The 15,742-nt window shown below is 39.2% G+C and overlaps 3 protein-coding genes across 3 annotated transcripts in view; 1 reads left to right on the top strand and 2 right to left on the bottom strand.

The window, feature by feature from the left end:
- The window catches only part of LOC116181082 (alpha-catulin-like), a 67,681-nt gene extending 57,812 nt beyond the window's left edge, over window positions 1–9,869 (bottom strand). The window contains exon 1 of the mRNA XM_031501340.1: window positions 9,763–9,869. Within this exon, the coding sequence (XP_031357200.1) occupies window positions 9,763–9,849 (87 nt within the window). The 5' untranslated portion in view covers window positions 9,850–9,869. The remainder of the gene's footprint in view (window positions 1–9,762) is intronic.
- A 50-nt stretch (window positions 9,870–9,919) lies between these two features.
- Window positions 9,920–10,916, bottom strand: LOC116181084 (transcription initiation protein SPT3 homolog). Its single transcript, XM_031501343.1, has one exon. The coding sequence runs from the start codon at window positions 10,844–10,846 to the stop codon at window positions 9,956–9,958; it is 891 nt and encodes a 296-aa protein (XP_031357203.1). The 5' UTR covers window positions 10,847–10,916; the 3' UTR covers window positions 9,920–9,955.
- A 1,930-nt stretch (window positions 10,917–12,846) lies between these two features.
- On the top strand, window positions 12,847–13,787 carry LOC116180637 (methylosome subunit pICln). The gene is made up of 4 exons (XM_031500721.1): window positions 12,847–13,021; window positions 13,072–13,214; window positions 13,263–13,499; window positions 13,548–13,787. Exons 1-4 carry the CDS (start codon window positions 12,900–12,902, stop codon window positions 13,649–13,651), a joined length of 606 nt encoding a protein of 201 aa, XP_031356581.1. The 5' UTR covers window positions 12,847–12,899; the 3' UTR covers window positions 13,652–13,787.
- The last annotated feature ends 1,955 nt before the right edge of the window (window positions 13,788–15,742 follow it).

Genomic DNA, 15,742 nt, shown 5'->3' with positions numbered 1-15,742 from the left:
TTTCGCATGGCGCGCGTCTTCGAGGGGTAGTCGAGTTTGAGCGCCCGAACGTTTCTTAGAGCTCGAATCGTGGTCTCTCTTTCTCCAGTCGCCAATAGAAACTCGAGCTTTGAGAACTACCCCAAAAATTGATTCTTTTGTGGAAGATTTTTAGTGAAATCCACCGAAATGCGAATTGCGGGTCAAGGGGACGTCGGAAGTGGGTACTGACAAAGGGAATGTGGCAGCCCCCGACTACTGACGGTGGAATCAATCGTGAATTGCGGGTGAATCCCTTCATGCGAATGAAATCTAGAGTCCTGGAGTTTGTGGCAGTAGGTAGCCTATACCTTCAAAGTGTGCTAGACGGCCATAAAATTTCCCTGTCTAAAAGGGGCTCCCCCCCTCCCCCACGAATTATTTCCTGAGATCCTGTTTTTGACAGTAAAACGTGCTTAACTTTTACATAGGACAACCAATTGGTCTCAGATTTTGCATTTTAGTGGTGCTAAGTTAAACTTTAAGAAATTGGATCAGGGAGCGACGGGGTCGGGGGGGGGGGGGGAATTAATTTTATCTCTATTCTAATTAAGGGTCTCAACGAAAGGAACCGATTTTTACCAACTACTGCCCTTCTTTCTGTCATCTTATCAAAGTACGAAGTGGAGGGGAAGGAGGGGAGGGGGAGTGGAACTAGTTTTATCCTTCATGGTACTCTAATGAAAGGTCTCAACGAAAGGAATTAATTTCTACCAACCATCGGAAGAGGGTACCCACAGAGGGCGATTCCTTCCGGGCAATATCAAATTACAGTGTCAAAACGCGAAATAAGCTCGTTTAAAACCAGAAAAAAACATTATTCTAACACATACCTACTCAAGGAATTAGGGGCGCAAACACTCCCTCGTGCACTATGTTCTCCTGATACACAAGTTTAAAGGAAAATAAGGCCTGCAACGTTCATTTTGAGATTAGAAGACCTCTTTATACAGATACTCAGAGAATTAGACGCAGAAACACCTCCCTGCACACCCAATTTTCCTGATACAAAACTTTCAACAAAAATAAAGCGAGGGAACGATTTTCTTGAGCTTAAATGAAGAAATCCTCAGAGATTATGTCCCTGATATCCAGAGAAAATAGGATTTTTCTAACAGACACTCACTAAAATAGGATGGTAAATACATCCTCGCACATTATATTACCCTGATACAATCATTTAAACGAAAATAAAGTTCTTTGGAGCTTAGAAAAACACCTCCTTATGTTTTCCTGGTAACCAGAAAAAAGCATTGTTCTAACACATATCTACTCAGGGAATTAGGGGCGCAAACACTCCCTCGTGCACTATGTTCTCCTGATACACAAGTTTAAAGGAAAATAAGGCCTGCAACGTTCATAATTTTTTTTATCCCCTGGGCGAAATCCACGACCTTTTGCATGGCGCGCGTCTTCGAGGGGTCGTCGAGTTTGAGCGCCCGAAAGTTTCTTAGAGCTCGAATCGTGGTCTCTCTTTCTCCAGTCGCCAATAGAAACTCGAGCTTTGAGAACTACCCCAAAAATTGATTCTTTTGTGGAAGATTTTTAGTGAAATCCACCGAAATGCGAATTGCGGGTCAAGGGGACGTCGGAAGTGGGTACTGACAAAGGGAATGTGGCAGCCCCCGACTACTGACGGTGGAATCAATCGTGAATTGCGGGTGAATCCCTTCATGCGAATGAAATCTAGAGTCCTGGAGTTTGTGGCAGTAGGTAGCCTATACCTTCAAAGTGTGCTAGACGGCCATAAAATTTCCCTGTCTAAAAGGGGCTCCCCCCTCCCCCACGAATTATTTCCTGAGATCCTGTTTTTCACAGTAAAACCTGCATAACTTTTACATAGGACAACCAATTGGTCTCAGATTTTGCTTTGCATTTTAGTGGTGCTAAGTTAAACTTTAGGAAATGGGAACAGGGAGCGACTGGGTCTGGGGGGGGGGGGGGGTAAAAATTAATTTCATCTCTCAGTGTATTCTAATTAAGGGTCTCAACGAAAAGAACCGATTTTTACCAACTACTGCCCTTCTTTCTGTCATCTTATCAAAGTACAAAGTGGAGGGGAAGGGGGGGAAGAGGGGGGGAACTAGTTTTATCCTTCATGGTACTCTAATGAAAGGTCTCAACGAAAGGAATAACGCGAAATAAGCTCGTTTAAAATTGATTTAAAAGCCTTAAAAGTTACCGAAAGCACGATATACATTTCCTGTTAATTAAAATACTTCGACGGTAGGAGTTTAGCGTAAATCATTCAAAGGAATGTTTTGGTCGGTACATAAAATTTAATCAACTGGAATGGCGGCTATTATCCCAAAATGGTGGAATGACGATTAGTTTTCGAATTTACAATAGAAATCCGAGGTAACCGCATGCCGCGGCTCTACCTTTTGTAAATGGCTTATCGCGATACTTCGTCGGACATCCCCCCGAGACAGTATTTCGTGCGTTTGAAATCGAGCACGCAAAGTAAATTGACGCAATAATAGAAGAATAACGCGCTCCCTTTGATTTTCCGGATCGAAAATCCTAGGCTTGAAGCTGTCTTCAGGGGCGACATTTCGGCAGATATGAACTCGCATCTTAAAAAAGATCTTCTCCCTCGAGAGATCTCAAAGTTTTAACCATTGATTCACCCGGAGAAAATCTTTCCTCCCCTTTCGCCGGTTTCAGAAATGTAAATGCGTCCGTTCGCTCGAGTATGTGATTCGATAATCGGATTCGACACTCATTTCGCATTGCGCCAATAATTGATTTGTAGAACTTACATCGGCGAGAAACGAAATGCTAATTTCATTTTCGAAGGAAATGAGCTGCACGAGAAGGCCAATCGATCCGATCGGAAGCTCGCGCGTATAATTCGATATTTTACCTGCATTTTTATTTGCCCCAGAAAAACGATTTAGCTTTTGAAGGGGGAAGTCAATTGAAAGCTGGAAAATTACGACTTCGCGGGTACTTCCCGTGTCCAACAAGTTCGCGTGCTTGTCGAATTCACACGCATGATCCCGGGACTTGTAACGGTCCTCGTATGAAAGAATTGATCGTTTTAAAGGGCTCGAATCACACACGGAATGTGCTCTGAGAAGTAAAAGAGATTCGGCGCATTCTAAATAATTTTTGTTTGTGTGCAATTTGGATTTTAGAAGAATGGCCGCGGGTTTGTCTTTGATTAAAATAAATGTAAGACAGAGGAACGCGCAAAATAATTGAATGAAATCTGCAGGTGTTTGATAATTGACAATTAATAAGTTTGCGATCGTACGAGTTTTAGGAAATATAGTAGTGGTACGAGATAAGCGATTTAATAAGTGGTTGAGCGGTGTTTTCCCGAGATATTTTGCTGCAGTCGATTTTTTTGAGCCCCGAAAAAAAAATTGTTTCAGATCGATCCGGAAAAAAAATTTTCTTATAGAATTTGGCCTGTAGAATCCATAATTTCAAACAGTTCCAAGATTGGGCTACTAGTTCAAAAGTTACAGCTCTTTGAATTTTCTTTCGAAATTGGTTTCTAGTCTATAACTTTTTTTTTAGAAGTCTGATCGAAAAAGTACGAATTGTTTTGGATTCTACGCACCAAAATTAATAAGAAAAAGTGTTTTCCCGAGAAATTTTGGGGCAGTCGATTTTTGGTAAAAAAGGAAGGTAATACACTGCCTTTTTTTGAGCCCCGAAAAAAAAATTGTCTCAGATCGATCCGGAAAAAAAATTTTCTTATAGAATGTGGCCTGTAGAATCCATAATTTCAAACAGTTCCAAGATTGGGCTACTAGTTCAAAAGTTACAGCCCTTTGAAAGAAATTGGTTTCTAGTCTATAACTTTTGATTGAGAAGTCTGATCGAAAAAGTACGAATTGTTTTGGATTTACCAAAATTAATAAGAAAAAGTGTTTTCCCAGTCGATTTTTGGTAAAAAAGGAAGGACACTGCCTTTTTTTTCTCAGATCGAAAAAAATTTTCTTATAGAATGTGGCCTGTAGAATCCATAATTTCAAACAGTTCCAAGATTGGGCTACTAGTTCAAAAGTTACAGCCCTTTGAATTTTCTTTCGAAATTGGTTTCTAGTCTATAACTTTTGATTGAGAAGTCTGATCGAAAAAGTACGAATTGTTTTGGATTCTACGCACCAAAATTAATAAGAAAAAGTGTTTTCCCGAGAAATTTTGGTGCAGTCGATTTTTGGTAAAAAAGGAAGGTTATACACTGCCTTTTTTTGAGCCCCGAAAAAAAAATTGTCTCAGATCGATCCGGAAAAAAATTTTCTTATAGAATGTGGCCTGTAGAATCCATAATTTCAAACAGTTCCAAGATTGGGCTACTAGTTCAAAAGTTACAGCCCTTTGAATTTTTTTTCGAAATTGGTTTCTAGTCTATAACTTTTGATTGAGAAGTCAAATCGAAAAAGTACGAATTGTTTTGGATTCTACGCACCAAAATTAATAAGAAAAAGTGTTTTCCCGAGAAATTTTGGGGCAGTCGATTTTTGGTAAAAAAGGAAGGTAATACACTGCCTTTTTTAGGCCCCCAAAGAAAAAATTCTCAGATCGATCCGGAAAAAAATTTTCTTATAGAATGTGGCCTGTAGAATCCATAATTTCAAACAGTTCCAAGATTGGGCTACTAGTTCAAAAGTTACAGCCCTTTGAATTTTCTTTCGAAATTGGTTTCTAGTCTATAACTTTTGATTGAGAAGTCTGATCGAAAAAGTACGAATTGTTTTGGATTCTACGCGCCAAAATTAATAAGAAAAAGTGTTTTCCCGAGAAATTTTGGTGCAGTCGATTTTTGGTGAAAAAGGAAGGTAATACACTGCCTTTTTTTTGGGCCCCGAAAAAAAAATTGTCTCAGATCGATCCGGAAAAAATTTTTCTGATAGAATGTGGCCTGTAGAATCCATAATTTCAGACAGTTCCAAGATCGGGCTACTAGTTCAAAAGTTACAGCCCTTTGAATTTTTTTTCGAAATTGGTTTCTAGTCTATAACTTTTTTTTGAGAAGTCTAATCGGAAAAGACCGAATTGTTTTGGATTCTAAGCACCAAAATTAATAAGAAAAAGTGTTTTCCCGAGAAATTTTGGTGCAGTCGATTTTTGGTAAAAAAGGAAGGTTACACACTGCCTTTTTCCGAGGCCCGAAAAAAATTGTCTGAGATCGACCGAGTGGTCTGGAGTACCCCCCAGTGACCCACAAGTATACATTTCAGGAAAGAAGAGCTGGCCCTACTCGTAAGGTACATAAATGTTTCATCCTACTCTGCTGCTTTCCCCATCTTGAGTCTCAGTTCTTCATCCTTGCCTCTACCCATCTCTTCATGCCGTTCCCACTTTCTTTCACTTCCCTTCCCTCTGCTCCTGCTATTTTTTAGCTCATTTTTTAAGAATTAAAAATTAATTTTATCTCCCATTGTATCCTAATGAAAGGTCTCAACGAAAGGAATTAATTTCTACCAACCATAACCCTCCTCCTCGGCCTCTTATCGTGATCGGGTATATTCCCTTATACCTCAAGAACGGATTGTCGGAAGAGGGTACTCACAAAGGGCGATTGAGACGTCTGCAAGAAATATATCCATTGGTGATGTCAAAACAAAAGCTATTTCGGTTAAAAAAATTCGCTTTATCTGCACAATTAAGTTAAATTTAAATGTTAACATTTCAGATCTAGATATTACAGTTTCCTATTTGTAACATTTGATAATTTGATTGAAACCGTGACATCGAACGTACCCTTAAATTATTAAATAAATAATAACCTCGGTCCCCACGTAAGCAAAACAATATAATTACGATTATCATCGTTTCGTGATTGCGCCCCGCCTTTTCCATTTATACCCCCGTCGTTGACGTTTAATTCGATCTTATTTTTTTGTGTATAAATCCAGGTCGAGTTGCGTGCCGATATTAAAACTTGCATAAGAAAACTCCGCACGTATCCAAAACCACAATCAGATTTCGGTTTTCGATTTGACACAGAAACTCGTACATGAATATTTTAATAATAATGACAATATAAATTTTATATACTCTTCGACGGAATATGGGGCTGATGTGGGGTATATAAATTTATTACAGCGTACGTGATTTTGGAACGAACAGCCGCAAAGTGTCAAGAGATAATTTAGCTTCTGTATGCTGAAATTTGTAGGCGAATTTGGCGCTACCCGTATTTCATTATAATAACGTGTGTGTTATCGCGGCAATTTATGGCGGTGGGCATGCTTTTAACTGTTAATGTGAAAAGTACATAAATTAGAAGCACACAATTTACCTTACTTGCAATTTTCTTTGTTGTATGATAATGGCGAAAAAGGAGTTGAATAAAAGTATGTGCCTTGTACGTTCCATACGCCGTTCGTGTATAATGATTTGACCAACAAGTGCTGTAATAATTCAATATCCTTAACTCGCTTTTAAGCGCTCTGAGAGAGTAATAGAGTCCCCTTAAAAGCTTTCAGACACAAAACCTCGCACAAAATGGCGGACAAGAATCTTCCGGAACCAAAATGGCGTTGGCCTCCGGTGTCTCACTTATTTAAAGTTCGGCGATGGGGTTTATTTACAATACAAAGTCTGGCACTGTACAGAAGTCCAGGGTCCATAAGAAAGCAATCCAGAAGAAAAATCAGGAGATCGTTCGAGGAGGAGGAGGAGGAGAACATAATCTATGAGGAGATGCTTTTCTACGAACAAGAGAAACGTTCCAACACCTTATTTTCGTTCAAATTTTCTCTGGCTACAACAAAAACATAATCTATAAAGAGGTCATCTAATCTCAAAATGAACCTTCCAGGCCTTATTTTCCTTTAAATTTGTGTATCAGGAGAACATAGTGCACGAGGGAGTGTTTGCGCCCCTAATTCCCTGAGTAGGTATGTGTTAGAACAATGCTTTTTTCTGGTTACCAGGAAAACATAAGGAGGTATTTTTCTAAGCTCCAAAGAACTTTATTTTCGTTTAAATGATTGTATCAGGACAGTATAATGTGCGAGGAGGTATTTACCATCCTATTTTAATGAGTATCTGTTAGAAAAGTCCTATTTTCTCTGGATATCAGAGACATAATCTCTGAGGAGGTATTCATTTAAGCTCAAGAAAATCGTTCCGACGCTTTATTTTTGTTAAAAGTTTTGTATCAGGAAAATTGGTTGTGCAGGGAGGTGTTTCTGCGTCTAATTCTCGGAGTATCTGTATAAAGAGGTCTTCTAATCTCAAAATGAACGTTCCAGGCCTTATTTTCCTTTAAACTTGTGTATCAGGCGAACATAGTGCACGAGGGGGTGTTTGCGCCTCTAATTCCACGAGCAGGTATGTATTAGAATAATGTTTTTTTCTTGTTACCAGGAAAACATAAGGAGGTATTTTTCTAAGCTCCAAAAAACTTTATATTCGTTTAAATAATTGTATCAGGACAATATAATGTGCGAGGAGGTATTTACGTTCCGACGCTTTATTTTTGTTGACAGTTTTGTAACAGGAAAATTGGTCGTGCAAGGAGGTGTTTCTGCGTCTAATTCTTTGAGTATCTGTTAAGAAACTGTAACATTTCTGGCTACCAGGTAAATATAATCTATGAGGAGGTTGTTTTTTAATCTCCAAAGAAACGTTCCAACACCTTATTTTTCTTTAAACGTTCATACAGTGTAATTTTTAGCTACCAGGAGAAGATAACCTATGAGGAGGTCATTTTCTAAACTCAAAAGGAAGGTTATTACTTTCATTTAAACTTCTGTACCAGGAAAATGCAATGTGTAGGGAGGTTACTGAGGATTTGTTAGAAAAATGTAACTTTTCTATGGTTAACAGGAGAACATAATCTATGAGGTCATCTTCTAATTTCAAGAACGCTTTATTTTCGTTTAAAGTTTTTGTATCAGGAGAATTGCTTGTGCAAGGAGATGTTTCTGCTTCTAATTCTCAGAGTATCCAATTAACATTTCGGGTTACCAGGAAAACATAATCTATAAGAAGAAGAGAAACGTTCCAACACCTTATTTTTGTTAAAACGTTCGTACCAGAAGAATGCAATGTGCGTTTCTGCTCCAATTTCTCTGAGTAGCTGTTATGAAAGTTTAATTTTTTGGCTCCCAGGAGAAGATAATCTATGAGGAGGTCGTTATCTAAGTCAAAACGGAAGGTTACGCAGCTTATTTTCATTTAAATTTCTGTACCAGGGATATATAATGTGCGGGGAGGTTTCCGCTTCTAAGTTACTGAGGATTTGTTAGAAAAATGTAACTTTTCTATGGCTACCAGGAGGACATAATCTATGAGCTCATCTTCTAATTTCAAGGGAAACGATCCAACACTTTATTTTCGTTTAAAGTTGGTGTATCAGAACAATTGGTTGTGCCAGGAGGTGTTTCTGCTCCTTTCTCTCTGAGGAACTGCTAGGAGAATGTAATGATTTAGCTATGAGGGGAACATAATCTATGAAGAGGTTGTTTTATAAGTCCAAAAAGAATTTACTTACTTTCATTAAAGTTCTGTACCAGGAAAATAAATTTCTGCAGTACCTATCTGTTAGGGTAATGTGGTAAATTTTCTCAGCCTACCAGGAAAACATAATCTATGAGGAGATCATTTTCTAAGCCCAACAGATTATTTTTGTTTAAAATACGTATCTCGCATTATTAACCGCGATCTCTTCCGTAGCTCGGCCCACTAAGCATTGTAGCGCCGTGGTAACGCTTTCGAAACCCTAACACGTCACTTATCGGCACGAGCCCCCCTGTAGTTTTCACGATGACCGAAAAGCCTGTCTCGACTTCATCCCTACTTTTCCCATTTTTTGCAAACACGCCATTGAAATCGTTGCTAATCATTTCAACGGCCGTCTTTCTTCGTTTAACCAATAAACATTACCTCCCTTAAACAGCACCCACGTTTATAAAAGTAATTATCCAGAAACCACGGCATTAGCATTTTTCGTATAGGTACTTTTATACTTACCAATGCCTTTCTATTTTAGGTTCACGTCAAACATGGCTCGAGTTTTTAAACAAAAATGCTGTTAGTACAAGTAAACATTTAATTAATACGATAATGAACATATCTCGCAATTTTCCTTTTAATAAGTTCTTAAACTCGAAGATTAATTAATAAGTTTCTGTGATCATCAAAAATTCAAAACAGCGGAAATTTCCCCGTTCACTCCTTTTTCCATGATTTCCAGCCCTGAAGTACAAAGATTTGCCTGTGAAACGACCCAATGAATTTTCTCTAATCTCTAATGCACTATATATAACTGCATCGATCACTATGGCAGCAACGACATCTAGCGACAGTTGTCGCGAAAAGGCGGGAATCGATCAAATTTAAACTAAATTTCACGTGTCACAATCGAATTGATCTGTGGTAATGCGACAAATCTCGGGAGGTCGCCCGTTTCATTCAAAAATATTCCCAAATTAAAAATACTACGTTGTCGTTAAAACGCAAATTAAAAATAGTTAATTAAGCGGTCGCCTATTCAGAAGCACACGCACGTTTCGGACTAATTTTAAACAAACGCATGTGTTTTCTCTACAAAAATATGTAAAACATAACCTTTACATGCTCATACTCAGACTATTATTAATTAGCGGGTCAACGTAAGCAAAGAAATTGTTCGTTTTTGGCTTAGAAAATTGGAAAAAAATAGTGTTTTTGGATGCAATTAGTAGTGAACGCCCAAAAAGAGCAAGGCACTAACAAAGGAAACTACGACTGCCAAAAAAATCTATGAAGCGCAACACCGAACTCGCAATTTACCTGTTTTATTAGAGGAAGGAGTGTTTGCTCTATACTACGAGTTTTAATTTCTAAACAATCAAAATTTGAAGTCGCTACAGCTGCCATTTTCTACACTACTAACCATCCTCTACTAACACGCGCGCACGGTATCAGTCTGTTTCACTCCCACCAACGTGACTACACAAAAGTACGATAAGTTGCCTACCCTCGCCTACAAGGCGAACAAAAAACTGGTCTCTGGAAGCCTACCGCCAAAAGTAAGCCTACCCGCTTGGGGCACATTAAACCTCCTCATCACCTCCCGTATTTCCGCAACCGTAATCGGCGGCTGACCGCTATAGACACGGCTGTAATCCGGATTGGACCCACTAAACCTGTGCTCACCGACAAACATCGCGGCCGTATAGTGCAGCCCGGCCAAGTTGCCCAACGGATCACTACTCCTCCTCGCGTCCATCCTCACCAGCAACGCATAATCGATAATCTCCGCGACCGTCTGATAGGCGTAATACGCCAGCACCTCCAACGCGATACCGCTCGTATTAATCTGCTTCTTCGGATCGATCCACGCGCGTAACTTCTCCAAGTTAGCCGACCGCGATGTCCCCCTACTGTTAAACGAGACGCATCGCGCCTTTTGAAACTCTAAATACTTGGAATCGTCGAGCGCCTGCGAGATGCAATCGGCGCGCACCTGCCTGCGGTGAATCACCTCGTCCAGCTCCGACAGATCGGTCAGCTCGCCGGTCTCGTCGATTCGCTCGATAAACTCCAACAACGGATGACGCGACTGCGGCGTTTTCGTCTGGAACTCGGCGTTCATCTCCGTCTCGCACTGCGTCTTTAAATGTTTTAAATTGAGGTACTTGACGAACCGTCTCATTTTCCACTTGTTCTTACGCATCAAGAAGATCAGTTCCTCGCCGCCCAGCAGCTTGCCGTCCCAGTATCTCGTCGCCTCGTGTACGATCGTCCGAAGCTGTCTCAGCACGATACTTTCGACGAATCTCACCGTCTCCGGATTGGGCTTGTGACTGTCGCCGAAACCGAACATCATCAGGGAGATCTCCGTGCAGTAGGTCACTTTTTGAGGCTCCATCATTGATGCGATTATTAATTATTTAAAGATCGGAATTATATAAATAAATTTTAAGGTTATGTTATTTGTTTACTTTTTCTACGACGTGTCTAAAGCAGCGTCTGTGGCAGTGTATCATTTCCCGTTTCCATTGAAACATGCAGTACGTTGCCTACTATTCGGCCCTGTGATGTATGAGAAAAGTCAAACTTAATAATAAATTAATAATAATGTGAACGTTATCTGTCAAAAAAGGTTATTTTGCGTTATTTAATATGGGTAAAACAACGTTTCTACAAATACCCTACTTTCCATACAAATTGGGTGGTCACGGGACACTGTGGGTGTGTAAATCTCAGGGTAAACTAAAGTCATGTAATCACCACTCGGATCCCGGAAAGGATAGCTTTAAATGCTCTTAATTATCTTCTATACGTCTACAAATAGGAATAGGTGTGCGATTAATTAATTGACGTTTGTTAATTTAAAGATCTACTCACTCTACAGTTTCAAATCGTGTCCCATCGAACTCCCTGAAACTCACATACTCAGGCGATATCCTCGACCATAATTTATTTGCAATTAACAATGGTTTTCAAATCATTAGAAGGGCTATAGGAATATATTAAGTTAGAGGTTTGCAAGCTTTTGGAAAGAGCCAGGAAGGTTCTGAGAAGACGCATTGGATTACTCTGCCAAAACTTATAGAGGGTTTTCCAAAACGGGTCTAAATCAGGGGCGGACTGGGTAACTGCGGGCCAGGTGGAATTGCATTGGTCACGGGCCATTAAAGTATTTTTTCTCGAAAATAAATTACCATACAGTTTTTTTTAAATTGCAGCTGATAATTAAAAGTAACAAAATATACAATCCACACGAGGTGCGTTGCCTAGCATTGTCTCAGATCGACCCGGAAAAAAATTTTTCTTATAGAATGTGGCCTGTAGAATCCATAATTTCAAACAGTTCCAAGTTTGGGCTACTAGTTCAAAAGTTACAGCCCTTTGAATTTTTTTTCGAAATTGGTTTCTAGTCTATAACTTTTGATTGAGAAGTCTGATCGAAAAAGTACGAATGATTTGGATTCTACGCACCCAAATTAATAAGAAAGTGTTTTCCGAGAAATTTTGGTGTAGTCGATTTTGGTAAAAAAGGGAGGTTATACACTGCCTCCTTAAAAAAATTGTCTCATTCGGAAAATGAATATGGCCTGTATCCACTTGCACACAAGATTTACTAGTTTTAATTAATTACCATACAGTTTTTTTTTAAATTACAGCTGATAATTAAAAGTAACAAAATATACAATCCACACGAGGTGCGTCGCCTATCATTGTATTTCAGCACTTTCATGCTACGACAAAAAATGATAAATTCATTGTAAAACACTTCAATTAAAACAGAATTTTTTAACAACCTAACATCAACCCCAATTAGAGAAACGTGTTCATAATTTATTAATAGTGCAAGAAACTAAATACAGCACGTACTTATAAATTTCCAACGGGCCATTATGATCTACAGACCAGGTGGCAATCGCCACCCGCCCCCGTGCCAATCCGCCCCTGGTCTAAATATTTCTGGGAAGCCGCCAGTACTTTCTTAAAAGACATTGGAAGAAACAGGATAGCACTGGCAAGACTCAGGGACAGTTGATGGACGACATTCTACAGTCTTGTGTCCTGTCCAGATTTTTGTGAAGTCGTCTAGAATCGGAAAGCCCCGAAGGGGGTTTTTAGAATGTTCCAGAGCTTTTTGACCGATTTTTGCCAGTTTTCTAGGATTTTTCTGAGCTGTATGAATACTTAATAAAAATTCTCTGATACATCCATTTTCTTTCCAGAGCATCCTAAATCCCGTCCTATTTCCTTAAAGTCCTTTCCAAAGTGTTGTTTTTGGATCTGAATAGGTTGCTCCAGCTCCAAAGAGAGCCTAAACAGTTTTCTGAAGACAGCAAGAGTCTAGGAAACATTTTAATTGTATGATGCATTATCGCTTAGTATAAATATTGATCCTGTATAAAAACTGCCCCAAGCATCTTCTAACCCTACTTTTGTGTTTATTTAAAAAATCAATAATGCAAAGCATTTTAAGCGCTTTTGCCCTTCCAGAATCTCCAATATTGTGCCAAACTGGAAACACAAAAGCGATAATTGACGGGGTCGATTTGGGAAACGGAACCGTTTTCGTAAATGAGAGGTTAGAATTTTTACTTCCCCCTGGTCGCAATTAGCTAACGTATGCTTTAGGAAGCTCTCCTGGAAGAATGACGACAATACGGGTTTCGCCGTGGACTTCCCGCACATCTCCCTCCATGCGATCACGGCCGACCCCAACGTTCACCCGACAAAATGTCTGTTTATCATGGTCGACGATCGGTTATCGATACAGGGTATGATATTGCACTCCTGACATAGGCTAACAACGTTCGCTTTTCTAGGGTACGAGTTTCTGCAGCAGCCGATGGAAAATGGCGCCACTGAGGAATCTGACGACGAATCGGAGTCAGAGACCCCTTCGCGTCTCGTTCTAGTACCGAGAGACCTGGACGCGATAAACCCGCTGTTTTCCGCTCTATCACTGGGGCAGTCTCTAAATCCAGACCCCCATGACAGCATGGAGGAGGAGGAGGACGAAGATGATAATATCTACGGTGATGCCGAGGACACGTCCGACGGTTAGTTTTGGCACTTCACAACCATGTACTTACTTATGCAATTTCCAGGCGTAAACCATTTGTCTGCGGGAGTTCAAAATGTGACCATTAATTACAATTACAGCAATGGGGATCAGGATGTCGATGAGGATCAATTTGAAGATGCCGATTGAAGAGAATGCACAATTTTAGTCTTAATATCGATCATGTACCAATTCTGTTATGTTAAAAAACGTTTGACACTACCATAGGTTTTGTATTAGCACTGCATATCGGGCATGCACCGTAAATAAAAGAATTCAGATGTAACATGTACAGTTCTGTAACAACTTTCCAGAGCAATGCAATACTTATATGCCCGTTAATGGTTTCCCTAGTGTTCTAGCGCGTCCTGCAAACTGCTTACTCACTTTTTGGACCTGGAAGAGCTCTAAGACTCGACTTCATTGAAATTAAAAGCTTTCCAGAGGCTATTTCACTCAGTATCTATGGCTTTATATGCCCTATCCAACACATTCTAAGCTCCATGGTGTTGGAAAGCTTTAAGATAAACCTAAGAGGACACTCTGTTGTCTGCTTTCGTATACTGTAACCAAAATAGTTAGGACATCTAAGACTGGTTGATCTCATAACATCTTTGCGCTAGCATTTCCCGAACAAGGGGCCAGTTTCCTGTTTCAGGGGTGGGACCCTACTATCAAAAAAACTTACGTTTTGAATCTATGTACGATGTTGAGATTTACTGTATTCCGCACGTTCTGTAGTTTAAACGATAAATTTGTCCTTCAAAGCCATTTACTTTTTCATATTACTTTTAATAAAGAGGGTTTTATTGCACCAAAGTTGAGTCTTAACTCCACGAGAGGATATGTTCCGAGAACAAGTTCACTTCTTCCCGTTTCTAGACCGACACCCCTTTTGACGCGAATCTTTTTCAAACTAGAACTTTACGATTGAGTATTCCCATTTGTACATTTTTACTTGACTCGACGAATTCGCTTCATTCACTCGAAATTGCACATTTCTACCGGGTTAAGTTAAGTTACAATGGAATCCTATTGATTCACCTCCCGAGCGCTTTCATTACGACGTAAATATCCATTTCTTCATTCCTTCCTAGAAAATATAATGAATCGGGCCCAAGCACTTTTTTTTGTTTATCAATGAGAAATATGGATTCTACAGGCCACATTCTATAAGAAAAATTTTTTTCCGGATCGATCTGAGACAATTTTTCTTTCGGGGCTCAAAAAAAGGCCTTCCTTTTTTACCAAAAATCGACTGCACCAAAATTTCTCGGAAAACACTTTTTCTTTTTAAGTTTGGTGCGTAGAATCCAAAACAATTCGTACTTTTTCGATTAGACCTCTCAATCAAAAGTTATAGACTAGAAACCAATTTCGAAAAAAAATTCAAAGGGCTGTAACTTTTCAACTAGTAGCCCAGAACATTTTTTTTCCGGATCGATCTGAGACAATTTTCTTTTCGGGGCCCAAAAAAAGGCAGTGTATTACCTTCCTTTTTTATCAAAAATCGACTGCACCAAAATTTCTCGGGAAAACACTCCTTCTTATTAATTTTGGTGTGTAGAATCCCAAACAATTCGTACTTTTTCGATTAGACTTCTCAATCAAAATTTATAGACTAGAAACCAATTTTGAAAAAATATTCAAAGGGCTGTAACTTTTGAACTAGTAGCCCAATCTTGGAACTGTTTGAAATATGGATTCTACAGGCCACATTCTATAAGAAATTTTTTTTTCCGGATCGATCTGAGACAATTTTTTTTTCGGGGCCCAAAAAAAGGCAGTGTATTACCTTCCTTTTTACCAAAAATCGACTGCACCAAAATTTCTCGGGAAAACACTTTTTCTTATTAATTTTGGTGTGTAGAATCCAAAACAATTCGTATTTTTTCGATTAGACTTCTCAATCAAAAGTTATTGACTAGAAACCAATTTCGAAAAAAAATTCAAAGGGCTGTAACTTTTCAACTAGTAGCCCAATCTTGGAACTGTTTAAAATTATGGATTCTACAGGTCACATTCTATAAGAAAATTTTTCTCCCGGATCGTTCTGAGACAATTTTTCTTTCGGGGCCCAAAAAAAGGCAGTGTATTACCTTCCTTTTTTACCAAAAATCGACTGCACCAAAATTTCTCGGGAAAACACTTTTTGTTATTAATTTTGGCGTGTAGAATCCAAAACAATTCGTACTTTTTCGATTAGACCTCTCAATCAAAAGTTATAGACTAGAAACCAAT

The sequence above is a fragment of the Photinus pyralis genome, unplaced genomic scaffold (genome assembly GCF_008802855.1).
Source record: "Photinus pyralis isolate 1611_PpyrPB1 unplaced genomic scaffold, Ppyr1.3 Ppyr1.4_LG9, whole genome shotgun sequence".
In the NCBI taxonomy this organism is placed as follows: Eukaryota; Metazoa; Arthropoda; class Insecta; order Coleoptera; family Lampyridae; genus Photinus; species Photinus pyralis.
This window is presented reverse-complemented; position numbering and strand designations above follow the sequence as displayed.